This window comes from Sparus aurata, chromosome 11 (genome assembly GCF_900880675.1).
Source record: "Sparus aurata chromosome 11, fSpaAur1.1, whole genome shotgun sequence".
Taxonomy (NCBI): domain Eukaryota; kingdom Metazoa; phylum Chordata; class Actinopteri; order Spariformes; family Sparidae; genus Sparus; species Sparus aurata.
Window position 1 is genome coordinate 30,856,509 of NC_044197.1, and position 22,172 is coordinate 30,878,680.

The 22,172-nt window shown below is 41.9% G+C and overlaps 1 protein-coding gene across 3 annotated transcripts in view; it reads right to left on the reverse strand.

Moving 5' to 3' along the window:
- Window positions 1-22,172, reverse strand: part of phactr1 (phosphatase and actin regulator 1) — a 39,707-nt gene that overhangs the window by 2,348 nt on the left and 15,187 nt on the right. Inside the window, exons 1-12 of one of the 3 annotated variants that reach the window (XM_030433524.1) lie at window positions 18,844-20,423; window positions 13,203-13,367; window positions 8,302-8,382; window positions 6,645-6,767; window positions 6,349-6,552; window positions 6,002-6,263; window positions 4,603-4,817; window positions 3,354-3,510; window positions 1,887-1,942; window positions 1,736-1,797; window positions 758-898; window positions 587-663 (exon numbers count right to left, since the gene is read on the reverse strand). In XM_030433524.1, coding sequence (XP_030289384.1) covers window positions 587-663; window positions 758-898; window positions 1,736-1,797; window positions 1,887-1,942; window positions 3,354-3,510; window positions 4,603-4,817; window positions 6,002-6,263; window positions 6,349-6,552; window positions 6,645-6,767; window positions 8,302-8,382; window positions 13,203-13,367; window positions 18,844-19,123 — 1,823 coding nt within the window. In that variant the 5' untranslated portion in view covers window positions 19,124-20,423. Of the gene's footprint in view, window positions 1-586; window positions 664-757; window positions 899-1,735; window positions 1,798-1,886; window positions 1,943-3,353; window positions 3,511-4,602; window positions 4,818-6,001; window positions 6,264-6,348; window positions 6,553-6,644; window positions 6,768-8,301; window positions 8,383-13,202; window positions 13,368-18,843; window positions 20,429-22,172 lie in introns of those variants that run through there. The other 2 variants (XM_030433526.1, XM_030433525.1) reach the window with 2 other exon arrangements.

Here is a 22,172-nt window from a genome sequence, read left to right on the forward strand (position 1 = left end):
TTAAGAAATCTAGTTCACTGAGCGGTTTCATACAAAACTAAATGGTACTATCCTTACAACAAACTGCAACTTTGACTTGCAAAATTATCTTTTAAATTGACAGCCATCATTGCATTGCAATTCATGGCTCCATTCAAACCAAACCAATTCATTACACAACACTGCTGCTGTGCTGATGCCTCTGAAGCAGTTTGCAGCTTCTGCAGGGAGATTTTGCAGAAGCCAGAAATCCCCTGACTCTGAACTTAGGAGTTTTTACACTCGGCTGCTCATAATTATGTTCTGAATGATGTGACGGAAGCACAGTGTAGGTACCGCTGAGGCAGACAATGAGCAGCTTACACTGATAAAGGCTGAGTCAAGTCTGACAATGTAATCTGGGATTCCTTTAAATGGCCGTTGCACAGAAGATAAAACCTTTTCATTTAACAGCATGACCTTTCCTCTGGCACCACCCTCTGGACAAACTTTAATATTTGGTCCTGCTGATAAAAAGATGTTTGACAGCCTAAAACTTCAGACAAAACTTTTCCTAGATTATTGTCTCATACGTGATGAATTGAACAGCCTCATAACTTTGTCCTACCTGGTAAAATGACGACTCGACTCGTGCACCTCCATCTCTGTGCTTTTAAACTCATTTAGCTCCTTCCTGATGGCAGCCTGAACAACACACAAACAAACACTTACAGTACAGACCAACTTAACCCAGAGTCAATGAAGAATTGTTGAGAGCTGTTGTGTGTGTTAAGTTAACCTTGTCAGCAGCAGTTAGCCTAGTCCATGGCTTGTCTGCTCTCCTGTCGTAGTCCTGAGCCTCTGCGACCTCCACATAGTCGCTGAAGCGGATGAGGATCTTCGCCTCCCTCAGCTCCTCAACTGTCGGCCTCTGGCTGAGCTAAAGGACGCAGGAAAGAAGTTGTGTCAGTCCAATTGTTATCAAGTCGAACGCAGCATTCTGCGACACGCACGCTGGGGAACACGCGTCTGCAGAAAGGATGGCCGATGTTGAGTCATGTTTGAGACGGATGGATTCTTGTTCATGTTTTTTCTTTGTATGAATAAAGTTGGATAGTAAATAAAACCCTTGACTGTGAAGACACAAGAAACAAACAATCGGGCTGAAGTTTTTTTTTCATGTGTAAAATCAAGTGGGCAAACATTCATCTAGGATCATTTCCTTTTTCTTTATTCATGTCATTATTCATGTTTTTTCCCCTGAGGAGAAAAAACTTTTCGGGCAGGATTCCTTTTTCTTCTGTAAAAAAAAAATGCTAGTCTTCTGTAAAAAAAACAAATGCTAGTCTTAATTTTCTTTAATTAATAGAGAATGTTTAGGGGACGGCAAAGTTGACTGTCACAAAAATGTTGGAGTGGAATTGAGGTTTGGAAGGTGAGGGAAAAAAAAAAAATCAATGAAGTGACTGTTTCTCTGCAGTGGAATAGTGGCTTCATCCATCATGACATATAATGAAATAACATGATTACTGTGGGACAACAGTCCTGAGGCTGTCACAAAGATGGAGATGATCTCACACACACACACACACACACACACACACAGAGACAGAATGAGGGGATGATGTAACAGATAATACGATCATCTTTTCAAAATGCTGTAATCTGAAGGGTGGCAGTTCGGTCACCATGATTATATTTCCAGCCGGGTCATGAACTAAACATCTGAACACATCTGAGCATGTCCACTCGGTGTCCTACTCCACCTCCGTCTCACCTTTCGAGACAAATGTCTCTTGATCTCCCTCTTCTCCTCCTGCTCCTCCAGATCGTTTCGAGCTGGCAGAAAGGAGAAACAAAGAGAGCGCCATCACACGGGCTGACGATCAATATGTCTGTTCCCTCTCACTGTATGCAGAGTTACTCACGTTTGAGAATGTTTCTCTGTTCCAGCTCCTCTGCTGTCGGCCGCTGACTCAAACGCCTGAAAAAGATAGTGACACATCTATTTCAGGAAATCTATTTTTAGAGCGTCTTTTGTGCGTTTCTTCATCATCGCACTGGGTTCATGTGAAATAAAAAAAAAAAAAGAAGCAGGCAGAAATGTTGCTGTTCTGGAGAGATGAGCTGACTGCTTGTGACATTTTTTATGAGGTTGTATTTCTGTGAATTTACAGACACTGAGGCTGAGGTGGGGCTGTGAATCATGTAGTTGGTAAGATGGTTGATAGTGAGCGAGAGCAGTGGCAGTAAAAAGATGCTGAGAGCATGAGACTGTTACTACTGAGAGGGTCAGAAGAGAAGCCAGAGGAGGGGGAAGATGGTGGGTGTTCTGATTCACAGCCAATGAACACTGATTAACAGTACATGTGTCTTAAGGTAGATAGCACCAATGTGACTTAATCATCACAAATCAATTGTAAGCAATTCATAAGAGGAGTTATACAAATCTAACTCACTCCCCATATCCATGGTGAGATACACTAAAATGATCGATGTGACACAGAGCTAATTGTCCAATGTTTTCCAGCCCACAGCATCTTGAGGTGGATTGTTGCCCGCTGGCCAAAAGAGAAAATGTCTGGATTCCTAGTCGTCATCTATTTTTTTTCCATCCGTTTAATGTAAGATTTATGTACAGTATGTGACAGGAAGACAAAATGAGATTAAATGAAGCAGACACAGTAGGAGATACGCTTTCAGCCAAACAGTATGTTACAGCCCCTTTTAGCAGACCTGGTTTACTGTGGAAATAATTTAATTTCAATTTGCGAGGTTTATATTTTTCTAGTGCAGCTCACATCGGGCATCATAAAGTAAAATTGGAACAAATCAGTTCAGTCATCTGGTTCCACCTTCTCAAATAATTGTGACAGATGTGAATGGAAGGAAACATGAATTTTCTGGAAGTTCCATCATAATTTGAAAATTTAAGTCGCTTTGGACAAAAGCGTCTGCCTAAATGAAAATGTAAATGTAAAATGTAAATTTCTCAATATCGCAGGTGAAAAAAATATTTTTTTTTCTATTTCAAGTACGAAAATAATCACTCCGTTTCACACATGAGAAGAACAATCCTCTCAAAAAGAAAAAAAACTTGACTCCATTTTTCACTCTGAATTATAATTTGATAATTCTAGAGATCACATTATGAGATTGCCTTGGGAATCTTTCTTGCGTCTCCCGTGCTCACAGCACCTTTCATCCATCACACTTCACACTGTACTCTTAGCACTTTCCATTTCCCTCATGTCTGCTCATCGTGTAGCTGCTCCTCAGCTTTAATCTCAGCTCTGCCTCCTCTCTCCTCGATGACTCATCATCCATCATCCGCTCTCTTTAGCAGCCAGGTCACATCTATCACAGCTCACACAGGGTCACACACGCGGGCTCACCTAGTCAGTTTGGTGGCTGTTTGTTGTCGAGACTCGAGTCGCTCCTGATCCGACTGCAGCGGCAGGATGTTTTTCTCCTCCAGCTCTCTCTTCGATGGACGGTTACTCAGCTTGATGGCCAGAGAGTCCTTTCTTAAAACCTTCATGGCCAGTGTACCTTCAGTTATGACACAAGGAACAAAATGGGTGTTGTGTGTTAGTGCAAGCTTTTGGCTTTCAAACGCAGATCTGGACTGTGGTGATCTCTCACTCCCGTCTTCATAGTGTTTCCTGTAGCACCCATCATAACTCGACAGAGACGGGCAGATCCAGATATGTGTCGTCTTTCTCCCGTGATCAGATTAGATTCCAGATAACGATGATGTCTTCTGTACCTGCTTGTTTACCCTGAAGCTCAATGCATGTCATAAAAGTGTAATATGACGTAAATATCATTAGAGAACACAACTGTTCATTTCAGGCTCACCTCACATTGAGAGAGTGTTATCCAAACGTTGGTAGAACTTAATTGTCTTCTATTTTTATTCTCACCAGCCTCCTTTTTTCCTCTTTTTACGTATTACATATTACAGGGTTCGTACACATTTTTCAAGGTCAAATTCAAGCACTTTTCAAGCACTTTTAAGGGTCATTTTTAAGATTTTCCAGCACCTTACTGCTGGGGTAAAATACGTATCTAAAGGAATATATATACTTGTGATTTTTTTCTTCACTTTTTATCACAATTATGTACATTGTATTATGCTTTAAACATCTAAAATTATATTCTATAATAGCAAAAACTTCAGAAATTAATTATCCAGTCTGATCCCAATTTTGTAAAAGACACAGTTATAATGTCAAGCACTTTCAAGCACTTAAACTAAAATCCAAGCACTTTTCAGACCTTGAAAACACAACATTGAAATTCAAGCACTTTCAAGGATTTCAAGCACCCGTACGAACCCTGATATTATATGTTTATTACTCTTGCAAAATGAATACAGTAAAGAGACTATACACATGCTTCTGTGTTAAATACTTCAAATCTCTGATGACAAACTGTAGCTAAGAGAGCTTCCAGCCATGTGTGATGTTTGTGCGAGTGCAACCATATGGACACATGTTAACATATGTGCTTATACATGCATAACGCACATATTATATGTCATAACTAACAACAACAGGGCTGGTTAGATTATGCTGGAAACATATTTCTGGTCACAGTGTGGAGCAGGTGGATGCTTTTACCCTGAAGAAAAACACCCACTTGTAAACAAATCCTCATCTTCCTCTTCATCATCCTCTTCCTCTTCGTCGTCGTCGTCGTCTTCTTCGTCGTCATCATCTTCCTCCTCCTCCTCCTCCTCCTCTTCCTCGTCCTTGTACATACCGGGCAGGTCCTCGTAGTCCGCCTCATTGGGGAGATTCTCTTTGTCGTCGCTGCACTCGATCATCACCGTGGGAACGGCGTGCATCATGGAGCTGCAGGGAAAAGGCCAAAGGTCAGAGGTGTGGGCTCAGTGTCGCATGAAGTTGTGAAATAACAGGAGAGCCGCCGTTTGTTTGTGTGTGTGATGTACATGATTGATGTTGAGGGATCCACCACTGGCCTCAAACTCTCAGGAGGAGCTAATGGAGAAAAAACCTGCGGCCATTCAGTCGGAATCAAAGCGGTGAAATAAAAGATTGATTTGTGAAGAATAAACTTGTATACACCCAAACAGCTCATCACTAAGCTTTCCATGACCCGCAGTACCGCCCTCGAGCAGTGCCAGGTTTGTAGCAAATTAACCAGCAGACAGGCAACCAATCATACTGATGTATGAGGAGGAGTGAGCTGCTGGAGGAGAGGCGGTGTAACCAGTGTGCATCTAATAGACTGTGTGAGTGTGTGTTTTATCATTTGTGATAATTTGTCAGTGACAGTGTTTTTCTTCCTGTAGTCATCACAGCAGGAACTCTAATGTAACCTGAGTGTACTGAGGTTATCAGAAGTAACAATCACTGTTTCAATACACATTCGAAATGCGACATTCCCTCATATCTAACTGACTGAACAGGTTGTCCTGCGCTCGTTTGTTTGACCCAACCCAGTGAGCCATCCTCAACCTCCTCCCAGTGTGGCCTTCATCACTCTTCATTCGTACTATGCTGGTAAAAGAACTCACTGTTGACTTTTGGTTTCAAGCTCGGGACACAGTGGTCGCTGGGGAGAACACCCTGGCCTCGTCCTCTTTAAACTGCTTCACCTGACTTCCTCCTTTGCTGCTGTAATAATTACTTTAGCCACCAGAAGCAGCTGCTTAACAAGAAACACAAGTATGGGTCTTAATAAACTCCTTTCACAGCCAGTTGATATGGTCTTTTCCTGACTGTTAAAACTATAGTACGCTATCTGCATTTCATAGAAAGTAGTACTTCTTCTTGACAATGTTTTTGAGTATCTTTTGTTGTCTTTTTAAAGATTCAGGTTTACTGTTTGTTTGCTGAGAGAATGAACTAAAGTAAGCTTCATGAGCTATTGAGGAACAACCCATCTGATTGGCTGATGAATGCGATATGACAAAACTGATAAAAGCTATTTTTTCAAAGCACATTAAGAGTTGATATTCCGGAGGAGTAACCTGGTTTCCATACTGTGTGATGATTTCTGTTGTGATCCTCACCTCTCAAACCTCTGCATGGTGAGGGCCAGAGTCTTGTTGAGCTCCTCTATGATTCGGCTGGGGGGGTGGAGGGCGACAGGTAGAGTCCCGTACTGCAGGGAGTGCCCGCCCATTGGAGCATGGCTGGGAGGGGCGGGGCACTTCTGGAAGGCGAGCGAAGGAGGCTCCATGCTCCCTGCAGGTACGGAGATCAAGAGCTTCTTTGGAGGTAGAGGAGGAGATAATTTGACTGACATGCAGGGCAGCTTCACTGGGGCGCCATCTGCACAGAGAAGGGGGAAGTGAGAGGATTAGATGTGCACACGTGTCACATGTCCAATTATGAGCATGCATAAAGACAACCTTACCTGTAATGTGGTTAGGTAGCCTGTTGAAGGGTTTGGGTGGCAGCGCAGGAGGTTGTTTGTGTAGCATAGGAGGTCTGGAGAGCGTCGATTCTGTGCTTTCAGCCGGATACACGCTGGACTTCTTCTTGGGCGGAGCCTGGATGGATTTTTGGGTGTGGTCCTGATGACATGCACCCTCACTAGGCATCTGAAAGTCCAGAGAGCCTGAGGAGAAGAAGCCATGAGATGAAACATTCAGATACCACAACATGAGCTGAGAAATGAGGCATCAACGGTGCCGACGCTCTGCTGCCTACCTACAGCTGCAGCTGCTCCCTCCATCAGCTCAGTACCTTCACACTCTGACAGGCTAGAGCCCAGCACCGGAGAACGCCCGTTCTCCATCCTCACCTCCTCTCGCACAGCCGGGCAAGAGCCGTCTATACAGGCCGAGTGGTGGGATGAGCAGGAGGAAGAGCAGCAAAAATAGATAAATAAAAAGCAGACAAGGCAGCGTTTTCCTTAGAAAAATATAACAAATAACCATACGAATTCCATATAAAAATATGGAGCAGCAACAAACTACGTCAGCGCTGAAACAAATCAACAACACCAAATCTCTCCTGTGTTTATGACTTGAGAAAAAAGAGCTTTGCCTTGACAACCTTTCTAAGTTCTTTTCATTTTTTCTCATTACTCATACTCTCATTTTGACCACAAGAGGCTGAAGCCACTACCTCATTACAAAACAAACACTCACCAAATTACCCTTTCAAAGAAATTCCTCTGCCAAGACTTTTTTCCCTACTCGATTTCACACATTAAAACAATTCGTTTTTTCTCCTTGAAAAATAAGATCCCATTACCTTCACAAAGCAAACAAAAAAAAATAATTTTCTCCAGAAAAAGAATCGCCTGGTTTCACACAAGAGACAAATCGTTTTACCCACCTGTCCTCACATCATAAACACAGGTGGGAAAACAATTAAGATTCGACTTAGAAAATGGATTTCCAGAAAAAAATAAAATCTTAACTTCCACTATGTTAAGGTTACGACTGAGTTATCATTTTTGGGCGAACTTTTAATCACCTTTAATCAAAATAATAACTGAGGGATTATTCAGTAATGAAAATAACTATTAGTTGCAGGCAAAGCTAGAGCAACAAACCAATGTTTTCAAACCATAAACATTTTTACTGGCTAATCAATAATTTATTTTCTCTATGAATTGTAAAAAACATAAGAAATGGTACATTTATGCAAAATTGTGTGTAAAATAATAATTGTGTTACACTATTAAATCAGACAAAACTCTTCATATGCTTAAAAAATACAATGGAATCATTCATTTATACAAAAACAAATGTCTAAAAATGATCACCCAACATGATGGTGTCATCATGAAATGTATACAATGTATATATATTGTTGGAGCCATAATATTGTTGCTATAATGTGAACTATGTAATCGGGTGTCACGATTGTATTAAGCACTGAATATTATAGGTAGGAACCCACCTTTGTGCAGGCAGGTGTTTCCTCCTGGAAGGTAAATCGCTGACACTGAGGCAGCTTGTTGCTGCGTTTAAGTTATTATCATGGTGTTTGCAGAGGAGAAATATTGTGTTTGAACATCATAAAGAACACGTGTAATGGACAGTGAATGGGCCGAGTGTTCAGGAAATAAACGCTGTCTCGAAGCATAAATCAGTCAGTAATGAAGTAATCAATGCGTACATTAAGGAGTCTGAGCAGGCGGACCTCAGTAGCTAAGCTTCAATCTGTTGATCTATCCATCCAGATATTTTCCAACCATATTAACAGAGTGATACCACCAGACATCAATACCAGAGAAATGCAAGAAAAACTTTGGATGTTTTTGATAAAAAGTCAAAATCAAGTCAATCAACACATCCTTTATCAAGTGGTTCTTTCAGCACTTCATATTTCATTGATGACTTTATTTTCTCACCTTTCTCATAAACCTCCTTCAGGACTCCTTTCTTGATGAGCTCCTCTCTGCTCTGGCGAGTGGACATTTTCCTCTCCAGCACTGAAGAGGCAGAAAAGACATGACGTCAAATAAACAACAACAACAACAACAACCGGATACTCTCAACGTTTATTACTGTTGAGGAATCTGACTCCATCATTGTGCCCGACTACGTGACCACAATAATCCGATAACTGGGAAAAATCAGGTTATGACAATAATCTGATTTGACATGTTTGCTAGCACTTTAGTAATGCGATAATGGGGGGGGGAAAAAAAACGGATTTACACTATTCAGTCAAATAGGTGAATTTCTTTCTGAGAACATGAGGTAAAGCTGTTTCTTTTTCCCTGGCTGGCTGTGTGTTAGGAGCAGGGACTGGTGGGAGAGATTGGTGCTCAAGGAATTCTCAGATCATGATGGAGGGAGAATTTCAGAATGTCGTGGATGCCACGACCCCGGCCCACGACAAGTTGACAGTGCGTGCCACTTTACCTCTAAAAATGCAAGCAGCAATAGCGCTGTACAAGCTCGGTAGCTGCACCTGCTCACGCTTCAACAACATCATGTTTCTTTGACATTTTTACTCATGTGCAGTCGTAAAAGGATAAAAGGAATACTGATTAATGGTACACATGTGAATAAAACGGAATATAGGGCAAAAAACCCGGTGTGTTTATCGGATTTCTCGTAATCTGACATCAGCTTCGATCCGATAAAGCATGTAGCATTATGCTGTTTACATGACAACTTCAATAATCTGGTAACTCCATGAATCCATGAATCTATTGTGATATAGATAATGATTGATCTTCTATATTTTAAGAACAACCCTCCTTTTCACTTGTTGTATTCTACACACGGCAGATCTGGACACACGTACATGAGGCGGTGTATTTGTGTTTCCTCCACTGACACTTTATGTTAGCATCATGAACTATTAGATATGTTATATTTCTGGACATCCTCCTGTGTATTGTTGGCAAACTGAAGACTAAAATGATTGTCTTAATATTACCTTTAGTTTATCACCAGCTCCCTCTTAAGGTCTGCACACTTTTATAACTCCATCAATTTTCCTTTTCAAGATGTTATGTTGTTCCTATTTTTCCTCCTCTCTGTTATGACATGTTCAGCTATAAACTAGAGGGTCATGTCAAGTTTTCAAAGCCTGATGTACACCGATCAGGCATAACATTATGACCACTGACAGATGGAGTGAATAACACTGATTAGCTCTTCATCATGGCACCTGTTAGTGGGTGGGATATATCAGGCAGCAAGTGAACACGTTGTCCTCAAAGAATGGACAAGCGTAAGAATTTGGGCAAGTTTGACAAGGGCCAAATTGTGATGGCCAGACGACTGGGTCAGAGCATCTCCAAACCTGCAGCTCTTGTGGGGTGTTCCTGGTCTGCAGTGGTCAGTATCTATCAAAAGTGATCCAAGGAAGGAACAGTGGTGAACCGGTGACAGGGTCATGGGGGACCAAGGCTCATTGATGCATGCGGGGAGCGAAGGTTGGCCCGTGTGGTCCAATCCCTCAAATTACTGAAGAAGTTCATGCTGGTTCTGATAGAAAGGTGTCAGAATACAAAGTGCATCGCAGTTTGTTGCGCATGGGGCTGCATAGCTGCAGACCAGTCAGGGTGCCCATGCTGACCCCTGTCCACCCAACCTTGGGTCCTGCCATCCATGTGGATGTTACCTTGACACTTACCACCTACCTAAGCATTGTTGCAGACCATATACACCCTTTCATGGAAAGAGTATTCCCTGATTGCTTCGGCCTCTTTCAGCAGGATAATGCGCCGTGCCACAAAGCAAAAATGGTTCAGGAATGGTTTGAGGAGCACAACAATGTGTTTGAGGTGTTGACTTCCCCAGATCTCAATCCGATCGAGCATCTGTGAGATGTGCTCGACAAACAAGTCCGATCCATGGAAACCCCACCTGACAATTTACAGGACTTCAAAGATCTGCTGCTAACATCTTGGTGCCAGAACCCACCGGGGAACACCTTCAGGGGTCTAGTGGAGGCCATGCCTCGACGGGGCAGGGCTGTTTTGGCAACACAATATTAGGCAGGTGGTCATAATGTCATGCCTGATCGTGTATACAGCCGTTTATTGCACTATGCTTTCCACATTAATCCGATAGGAATCATTTGACTTTCATTTCACCTCTTCTCCTGAGACAGACACTCATTACCACTACTGTGCCTGGAGTGCTATTCATTAATAGTTGGATGCAGGAAATTTGAATATTATACACAGCAAAACACAGAGAGATAACAATCAGCCAATTAGTAGAAGGCTCAAGGTTACAGCAAAAGGTGATAGCATAATATGAAGCTCTTTACAAACAAACAGAGGGTTCAGTTAAGAACATTTTACAACTCCCCCTAACTGTGACTCCAACAGCCACGACTGCTACCAAACTAACCTGAGGTGGAGCTGGGGAGATATGCTGATTGGTTCTGACCAAAGCATACTCTGCTTTATCGTCTATTTCATTCTAAATGGGACCATAAATTACAAAGCGCACATCATGCTGTGTTGAAGACTTGAAACTAGAGACTGACACCATAAACTCATCAGGAAACTGTTTACTGAGGTCATACATCAGCTAAGGAGTATGGTCATTTTCTCATAAGCTTACATCATTGCTCTATCATTAATTCAAGGAAAGTGCGTCTGACATACCAGGTTTCTTAGACAAGTCTTGCCTTTCTGCCAATATCACCGTGACTTTAACTTCAAAGATGTGCAACAAAAGAATATCTAGGTCTCGTGCCATTTCATAGTGACCGGGCCAAACCCTGAACGTACATTATTTTAAAAAACCAAACCCGTTTTCTTTCTCAACACATGGTGCTCACGACACGTAAATGTACCTGCGTTTGTGTTGTTGAATGTATACTGAGTTCATTTGCATACAGGGAGAGGAAGCAAGTTCCAGTCACCTGCTGTGACAGCTGGGAGAACAGCTTGTCTGTAGGAAGTCTCTCCTCACCCCTCTGCGGAGTGTTTGCGTCTCTCAGTGAGAGCAGGATGTAGAGACATTCAGCCAGCTGAGAAACAACAACAGCTTCCATCTCTACCATCCAAATCAAACGCTCGACTCCATTTCACAGCTTACTACAGAGTGCAGATTGCAGAGAGCCAGACATATGTACCGACATCCAAATTTCCTCAGCTAGTGGGGCTAACATTGCACAGAGCACACTGTGGCACACTGACAATGACCGTTTAAAGCTCATTTGTTGCCGCAGCGAACATTCATAATCAACTCTCCCACAGCTGCTGTGTTTGTATCTCTGATGAATGCTGTAATTATCAGCGTTCAGCCGTGATGTCTGAACTGAGTGTGATTAATGTAAATTAGCCTTTCAATTTGCTTCATTTTCCTCTAGATCATTATTTTTGTTTTCTTTTTTAGGCACTATTATAACCACATGACCGCATTCTGTCTGTGTTGTTCTTTTCTGTAAATATGACTCTAAATTATAACTTATTTAATTGTTTATTAGCTACTCAAAATGTGTTTTATGTTACATGTTCTCTTATTTATCAGACTTTACCGTTAACTTCTTTACGCTATGGAAGCCCTGAGGGACAAGTGAGCATATACTGGTCTAAATTGTGAGAAAAAAAAAAAGTTTTGCCAGGATTATCTTTCTAGGTTTCTTAATTTTCTTTAAAACAAACATTTGCAGGAGATAAAAATATTTTCATGTGTGAAACTTAAATATATATATATATAATTTTCCCCCAGGAGCGTTGCTTTTTTTGTTTTGGCATGAGAAAAAATTGTAAGACGTATTTTCTGTAATTACATTTGTTTGTATCTTGTTTTATTGTTTTTAATCTTAAGGCAGTTTTTCAAGTGCTTGTTTTTGTAATATCTATTTTAACCACCAGAGGCTGAAGTTCACCAATAGCACATGTTCAAAATAGGACTAAAAGCACGTTTCTCCATGGGACCTCAAACCAAAACTTTCTTTTCCACTCAGTTTCACACATGGGGGAGAAAAAAATGTTCTCCCTGAAAAAAAAACAAAAACAAATCCCTGTTTACCACATGGGATTTATATTTTTTTAATCCTTAAAAAAAACAACTATATTTTGTTCACTTGCTTCACACGTGAAAAATTACTTCTTTTTTTATTTTTAATTTTTTTCTCAGTTTCAGAGATGGCAAAAAAAATTAAGGAACTTAAACAGATTAGCCTGGCAAAAATGTCTTTTTCACCAGTTCTCAAGTCATAAACACAAGAGAGAAAACATTTTAGATCAGACCATAAAAAAAAAAATCCTTTACTTGCTCCTCAGGGCTTCCACAGAACACTGACTATGACTGCTGTCATTTTTGTCTCTTTGGCTCTCACTGCTCTTATATAGTTTCTATTTTATGCTATCATTTTATATATAAGTGTAATTTTTTTCTTTTGGTTTATCTCTCCGTACTTATTATGTCCTCTGGGCTGCTGTAACACCCAAAGTTTATCTTACCTTATCTGTACTTTAACCATTTAACATGTTAAAAAGAGACCGTCCAGCAAGAGCCAGGCTGAATCAGCTGATGTTCTGGTTGATGGAGCAGCAGCATGAGCAGCCTACCTGAAGCCTCCTGGTGCCTCACCAGTCTTAAATAACTATAATCATACACAGTCGATCTTTGCTGCAGCCTCTAGATCACCCCCCGCTCTGCAGCACAGCAGTCTGAGCTGCCATTCATCAATGCTACAGTTGCTATGTGCAACGGCGGGACAGCAGCCATCTGGGGGAGATGTGAGTGAGGCAGATTACTACAGGGAGCAGATGAGGGGAACTGGGTGATAATGAGAGTTCTGTGTTTACAGTGTTTTGGTTCTCACCAGCAGAGGTCTGCTTGAACTTTTCACTCTTCTTCTTCCTCCATTTCCAGGGTTTAAATAGACGTCCCAGTGTGGCAAACTTGCTCCGCCGCCGGATGGGAGGCGTGTGTGTGCCCGGAACCAGCGAATCAGAGCGCATCGCTGCCAACCTCTCCACTTCCTCAGCTGGAAAACAACAACAACGGCAAGGTCATTAACAGGCAGAGAAACAGCACTGATAGGGATACCTTTTGATTTGTTAGATGGAGGTTTGTCTGTCTACAAATCATAGGACACATCTGCAAAGATGATCAAGTGATCAGGCGACTGACCAAATGTTAAATTGGCTCCTATTTTCATTATCATTAAATCATTTAAAATCATTCTAAAATGTTTTGGCTTGAATCCAAAACATTCTGTGGTCGCAGCTTTTCAAATTTGAGAATTTTAAATTCTTCTTCATTTGAATTCACTGTGAACTAAACATCTTCGGGGTTTGGACCAAAAAAATAAACATGACAATTTTCCAGCATTTCCTGATGTTGTTTAGACCAAAGGATTAATATAACAAATGATCAACAATAAAAAATGGGGTATCCCTTTTAGCATAAGAGTCCAAAATAACCTCCTTCTGGCAACCAACAACTCACAAGAAATCAATCAATTAGCGGCTGTCCGCCATGTTGTTAATGGCAGTTGCCAATTAGGAGGGCAGCTTGTGCTGAAGAGTAAGTGTGACCACCAATTATCAATAAAGATAGCATTTAGTAGCAACCCTAAATATTAGATGCAAAATAGGACTTTAAAGGACAAGCTTAATACTTACAGGACTAAATAACAAGTCATTTCGGGTTGCTTGTACAGTACCTCCGAAGTCAAGTACAAAGTAAATATTCAGTTATTACACTGAATATTAAGTGTAACACTGGGCCTCTTAAACCCACAGTTGATGAAGGCAGATGATCAGTTCTCTGTGATTCAAATGTCAAGGGACACGTTCTCCCAGAGGGGCTGAGCATAATTGAGTCAGGAAAAGCTTATTTGGATCTCAGTTAATCACAGTTAAAGTCCCAGACAGATCTGAGATCCAAATGAAGACAAACCTCGGGACGGAGCTGACGGGGAGGAATTAACACGGATTGGAAAACAGAACATAAACAGACTGTTGAATATCCACAATGCATTTCTACTTTTTAAACAAAAACAGTGCCATGTTTCAAGTCAGCTCTCTCCCTCCTCCACTTTTTCCACTCACCGGCTCTGAACTGTAGTTCCTGTGGCCCTACGGGGAGTTGTGTGAAAGTAATCATGCTGGAGGCTGTTCTAGAAAGCCAGCACCAGTTTTCCATTTGAAATAACACCTTTTCCCATTACACACAGCATCCTGCCGTCGGAGACAGACTCTGTAGAACGAGGCAGAGGCCCGGGCCACAGGCGACAAATAAAACAAAGGAAACCAACGTATGTAAACACACAGGCACCAGCAGGCACGGATACACATATACACACAGATCCACTCCAGCAGAATATTAAACTACATGTCATTCCTGCGCACAGATCGAAATGGCTTCTAGTGTGTCAGAAAGGCCTCAGTTTTTTTATTAAACCATATCATGTAACACTATTATCCATCCATCCATCCATCCATCCATCCATCCATCCATCCATCCATCATTAGCTACACCTCTCTATCCTTTGCACGGGTGGCAGAGGACAATCCCAGCTGACATTGGACGTGAGGTGCGTTACTCCGTGGACAGGTTGCTGGTCATTCAGGGGGCTCACACATTGACACAGACAATTATTCACACTCACATTCACACCTACTGGCATTTTTAGAGCTGCCCATTAATCTGCATGTCTTCTTCAGGCTGCGGGTACACCTGGAGGAAACTCATGCAAGCCCAGGGAAAACATGCTTTCCCAGCTTTCCATGCTTTTGAGACATCCCGCTATCTAAAATAACTCAATGAGCAGTCAAAATGGACTAAACCATGACTGATGGTGGCACAGCTGGGTATGAAACACCAATACTTATTTTGGTACAGTATAAAATGTGTTCAAAGAATCAGCAGCTCTCTGAAGTACTAGAAGCTGGTATCAAATTCTTTTGATGCCAGGTCTCTCATCCTGTTTGCTGACTTAAATCAACATTTTTTGCCAATCTTAGATTATTTTTATCGGGTAGAACAAACCAACAACTGCCACAGACGAGATGACAAATAAAAGCTGAGCGGTGCATCAGTTGTACAAACAGATAAACGTGAAGCAGCTGCAGACAGGAGGAGATGTCAGCCTGGTTGTGGCCTTGTTACAAGAGGGATGTCAGTTCAAATCTGTACCAGCTCAGCAGTTACCGTCGAGAGGCCCTTCAACAACAACATCCAACACCCTCCCCTCCCTCCCTACACCCCAAACCCGCTCCACCACCACCCCTCCTCAGCTGCCCCTCTGGCCTTTGGTTGTTCCGTGTAGCAGCCTGATGCGAACACTGAAACCTTCCCCGAGCAAATGAAGCTCTGTCACAGAGAGAACGTCCACAGCGTCATCATGATTCGTCTTCCATTCATTTGGCTCTTGAATTTATGTTGCAGGAGTGGGTTCCAGCTGTGCTGCAGGGTGAGGAGATGCAGCATTTTGAGTTTCTGAGTGATGATGTCAGAGTTTCAAGGCGTCACATCTTGACTCATCTTAACCCACGTAAGCAGATCACAGGTGTCCGGTCCTTGCTGCTGTTTTCTGACGCCTCAGCAGTGAAGTGGGAGCAGCAGTGCGTCAGTGGGCTCAGACTTGCACTGCAGCGCGACATTCTTTCAGTCAGACCCCCCCCCCCCGAGTCCGTTTTCTGACACTGACTCACTCAACAACAAGTCGAAGCAGCCAGATGAGAGATGCTGCGGCTGCTGCTGGGACAGAACCGATCACTCAGTTACCTGACTCACCCAGCTACTGGGTCCAACCATGTTTTTGGATCAGGTGTTTTTTTATGGACGTAACTTTTACGTAATTAGCTGTCGCAAACAACGCAAAGTAAACATCAAACTTGCAAAACCCTTGTAATGTTTTAAATTCTGTTCGATCACTTTGTATTACTACACTGTGGTCATTTTAGCCTCATGCACAATCTGCTTCTGTGCTTGAGACCACATTTATTTTAAACTCTCTAATATAGCCACGTTAACCTGGAAATAATCAGAGAGGTTGAGGATTCAAAAGATAAATGAAAGTGTTAGAACTGTTATTGTAAGCAAAGAGCGGCTTTCTTGGCGCCAAATCATGGCTAGACCGAAGGTCTCTAAGGGGACACTGCACGGAGCTCTAAAACACTTTCCAGAAACTGGATCAGCTGTATCCAATACATCAGTACATCCATCTTAGTTCCCTGAGAGATAGACAAGCAACTTCAACACTTTTCTAAATAAAGAACACAAAACTCCTATCAGCAAAAGACCAGTCAAAAGGAGGGTGTCTTGTTGTGTCTCAGAGGACGAGCTGTAGGTTCTAAACCACTTATCAAGAGGGGAACAAGAAATACCAACATTACACCAGCGCCTCACCAACACATCAGCTGGCCAATGTAGGCCTCCACATATATCTGTATATATGTTGTCTGATAAGCGCTGATATGAAAACTCTTTTTGTTTAAATTGATTTTTAAATGCAGAAAAAGACACCTGGGGTCATTAAGAAATGTTGTTTTTATTTTTGTGTTTCGTATTTTGGTTTTTATATTTCCTTTCATTAGCTTGTGTGTATTATTGTTACGCAAATGCGGTAAAAGCTACTGCATGCATACATTTCCCTCGGTATCTATCGACCGTATAATCAACACTGCAAGACGATCTCTGCCTCAGAAACATGTCTTGGGTTGACACGTCAGCAATCTTCTGCCTGTCTGTTATTGATCTGTGGTGGCAGTTATGTTGGAAATAGTCTGACAGACCTTCCAACTGAATTAACTTGTCAATTAATCATATGGAGCTATGACTACTGCTAATCGGGTGACGAGCACGTTCTTCCGTCGATCAATTGATGAGCTAAAGACAGAAAATGAATAGGCAATTTTTGTAACAGTGCATCACGTAATTCATCAAGCAGAGATGTGGTGGATTTGCGGGTTTCAGGTTCTCTTTTACCTTTTTCATATCATAATTATTTACAAGATGTGAACTGTTGGTCAGAAAAATCAAGCGATTGTAAGATTCTACCTGTGGCTCCATTTTCACAGTATTCTAGACAAATCAACACAACTACTGCTGAAAAAGAATCACGAGGACAGGACATTCTGCATTTTCTCTCGTTTTCTCTGCGTTTTAATCAGTCTTCTAATCAACTAGTCGACTCATTGTGCAAATCATGTCAGGGCAGCCTAGGGTACTGTGAATGTGATGACACTCGTGCTGTCATGAGTCCAAACATTGATTTGTCAGTTGAAGAAAACTAATCCGCAGAAATAAATATAATAATATATACAATTTGTCAATTTTCCTAGCAGAGAACCCCACATTCTCTGTTCCAGCTATTGAAATATGATGATTTGCTGTTTTTCTCTGTTTTACAGAACAAAACAAGACATTTGAAGATGTCATGTCGGGTTGTCCTTGGAACATTTTAAGACGTTTTGCAGGCTAATGACTTTCTGGATTGATTTAAAATGGAGCTTCATTGATTACTTTAGCAATTGATTAGTTGTCAACCATTTCATTAACCGCTTAACTGATTGATAAACTGGTTCAAGTCTTTTTGTTTTAAGGGGAAAAAAGTCAAAATTCTCTGGTTCAAGCTCCTTAAATGTGAATGTTTTCTGGTTTCATCCCACCTGTGTGACAGTAAGCTGAATATCTTTGGGGTTTTTGTATAAACAAGACAATTGAGGACATCATTTTTCAAAATGTTCTGACATTTTATAGACCAAAACACTATTCAATTAATTGAGAACATAATCAACAGATTAATGGATAGTGCAAATAACCATTGGTCGCTGCGCTGATTTAAGCAACTAAATCCACCGTTATCTGAAGCCCTGATTAACTTCTTGGATGATGAAGTAATTCAAATTACTTAAATTACGATTTTGTTGCCTAGTCCAAACAATTATTAAGTGCTTACGAGGAGATTTCAAAATACTGATGGATAAATTATATGAAGTGAGACAGGCTGATATTCTCAGGCTATTATTTCAAGGTCACATCGTCCTGCCCTGGCTGCTGATGCTGTTTTACAGGAGTGGAGCGTGGGACCAAAACTCAACCACACACACCCACACACGCGCGAACACACACACACACACACACACACACACACACACACACACACAAGCCAAATAAATCTGGAATCATGCTCCAAAGTAACTCCATTCCATCTAAACCACCGAGCCCTGTGATTCATACAATGAAAAAACAAGAGGTTTTTCAAAAACTACTATGTTTTCCTTTAAAGGTCAGTTGAAAGTAAATACAGTTAACAGAAGGGGCTGATCTGAGAGCTGCTCCCGGGCTGTACAGCAGATTGGCCCCACAGGCAGGGAGCGGTCACCGACAGATAGATGACAATAATCTTTTAAAATTGGGAGTACGAACACCTCCTCCTCTTCCTCTTCCTCCTCCTCCTCCTCCTCCTCCTCCGCCCGCCCTGACCCTGTCTAACCGGACCGGGTCCTCACCGTCCAGCGGCTCGGCTCCCCGGCAGTTGCTGCAGATGTGTTTGATCTCCTTGCCGATCTGGCAGTGGATCATGAACGGCATGTTGTTGTTGTTCGCGGCGGGCTGGTGTTGCTGCTGTGCGCTGGAGCTGTTGCGGGGCTTCATCCTGGTCAGACAGAAAGCTCTCCTCCTCTTTCTCGGTTTCTGCTCCCCGGGCACGGCAGCCGTTACAGAGGGGTAGTCGGTGGTAGATTCGGATCCGGAACAAGAACGCATCACGTCGCCTCCAAAGCCCGCCATGTTTGAGCTGCTGAGCGTGGTCTGCAGGGCTGGACCCTCTCGCCCTCTGCTCTGGTGAAGGGGGGATCTCAACTGTTTGTAGCGCTGTCCACTACTGACAAGCCCGCCATATTGACAGACACACTTCCGGCCACATCTTACAAAATAAAAGCATTTTGATCGCGCGGCTTTACAATATCTGCAAACAAACCACTTTTTTTCCTAGAAGAAATGTATTTCTAATTATAAACTATGTTGCCATCTCCACAGAATAGACATTGAACTGTCAGAGCAATAGCAATACTATCTTTCTTAAGAAATCATAAACCATTAAAATAGACTTAACTCCAATACACTAGAACTTTTAGATTAGAAGAATAAACGCCAGGTACTCATGAGGACTCGATCATGTAGCCATGCTTTCCTGTGAGGCATGCAAATGAAAAAAGCGAGCTGTAATTCCTCTAAGTCTAAGGAAGACATTTGGTGTGACGACATATAGCAGCAACTTATTTTACACCCAAATTAATCATAAAATATAGAGTTCTGATCTCTACTTTTAAAACGGGAAGTCAGAACGGCCATATCAGTGGTGTGCAATAAAAGCGCGCTATTTTTATTCTCCTAGCCCAGGGATGGGCAACTTTAATGATAGAGAAAGACACAAAAAATGTATCCTCACTACCTGAGGGCCAGATTGTAATCGCGCACTTCCACCAGTAGGATACTGTATCCTAGGACCTAGCCGATGGTTCTTGACTTTTTTCTTTCCAAAAAATACATAGATGTTAAATAAAAAACTATATCAGCGAATTTGGATAATCTATATATATCTATAGGTCCACAATCCACTGGATCTCGTCAAGACTCTGCTCCATCTTCATTGTTTTATTTTGAAGTCTTCATTCACTTCCCGCTCTAGCCTCTGTACGTTGGCGCTGTTTAGCTCCTCCACAGATTCAGCCAATCCAGGCTCGCTGTTGCGTTTTGGCCTCGCGGTAGTGTCCAATGAGATTGAAGCGCCGTGAGATTTAGATTTTAGAGGGGATTTAAATGTGCACCTGGAAAATTCACACCTCTGAGATTAATCTCACAGTTTGTAATGACAGGTTTTTGTTAAGCTTTTCTTTTAACATGTTTTCATTTTGATTGGATTGCATAGTATTAGGCTTTATTTAAAAATACATGTATTTTTTTAGCCTCTACATAATTTTCCTGATTTTGAAAAACATCTTTGATGAATTGTCTTATAACAATGACTGAACCCCAAAACTGCTCCGGATGTGCTGGTCTGCACCTTGGCAGCCACCGCCATCAATGTATGAATTACTGTAAGTTGCTTTGGACAGAAGCGTCTGATAAATGCCCTGAATGTACAGTGGGGCAAAAAAGTATTTAGTCAGCCACCAATTGTGCAAGTTCTCCCACTTAAAAAGATGAGAGAGGCCTGTAATTTTCATCATAGGTACACTTCAACTATGAGAGACAGAATGGGGGGAAATAATCCAGGAAATCACATTGTAGGATTTTAATTATTGTAAATTCCTCGGTAAAATAAGTATTTGGTCACCTACAAACAAGCAAGATTTCTGGCTCTCACAGACCTGTAACTTCTTTAAGGGGCTCCTCTGTCCTCCACTCGTTACCTGTATTAATGGCACCTGTTTTGACACCTGTCCACAACCTCAAACAGTCACACTCCAAACTCCACTATGGCCAAGACCAAAGAGCTGTCAAAGGACACCAGAAACAAAATTGTAGACCTGCACCAGGCTGGGAAGACTGAATCTGCAATAGGTACGCAGCTTGGTGTGAAGAAATCAACTGTGGGAGCAATTATTAGAAAATGGAAGACATACAAGACCACTGATAATCTCCTTCGATCTGGGGCTCCACACAACATCTCATCCCGTGGGGTCAAAATGATCACAAGAACGGTGAGCAAAAATCCCAGAACCACACGGGGGGACCTAGTGAATGACCTGCAGAGAGCTGGGACCAAAGTAACAAAGGCTACCATCAGTAACACACTACGCCGCCAGGGACTCAAATCCTGCAGTGCCAGACGTGTCCCCCTGCTTAAGCCAGTACATGTCCAGGCCCGTCTGAAGTTTGCTAGAGAGCATTTAGATGATCCAGAAGAGGATTGGGAGAATGTCATATGGTCAGATGAAACCAAAATAGAACTTTTTGGTAAAAACTCAACTTGTCGTGTTTGGAGGAGAAAGAATGCTGAGTTGCATCCAAAGAACACCATACCTACTGTGAAGCATGGGGGTGGAAACATCATGCTTTGGGGCTGTTTTTCTGCAAAGGGACCAGGATGACTGATCCGTGTAAAGGAAAGAATGAATGGGGCCATGTATCGTGAGATTTTGAGTGAAAACCTCCTTCCATCAGCAAGGGCATTGAAGATGAAACGTGGCTGGGTCTTTCAGCATGACAATGATCCCAAACACACCGTCCGGGTAATGAAGGAGTGGCTTCGTAAGAAGCATTTCAAGGTCCTGGAGTGGCCTAGCTAATCTCCAGATCTCAACCCCATAGAAGATCTTTGGAGGGAGTTGAAAGTCCGTGTTGCCCAGCAACAGCCCCAAAACATCACTGCTCTAGAGGAGATCTGCATGGAGGAATGGTCCAAAATACCAGCTACAGTGTGTGAAAACCTTGTGAAGACTTACAGAAAACGTTTGACCTCTGTCATTGCCAACAAAGGGTATATAACAAAGTATTGAGATGAACTTTTGTTATTGACCAAATACTTATTTTCTACCATAATTTGCAAATAAATTCTTCAAAAATCAGATGATTTTCTGGATATTTTTTATATTTTTTATTTTTTCTCATTTTTTCTCTCATAGTTGAGGTATACCTATCATGAAAATTAGAGGCCTCTCTCATCTTTTTAAGTGGGAGAACTTGCACAATTGGTGGCTGACTAAATACTTTTTTTGCCCCACTGTAAATACAAGCAAAATGTAGGTTACATGGGCATTGTATGCTGCTACATTCGGATTATCCTAAATTTCTATTTATTCATAAACCAGCCAACCCCTTCTAGAAATGAGTG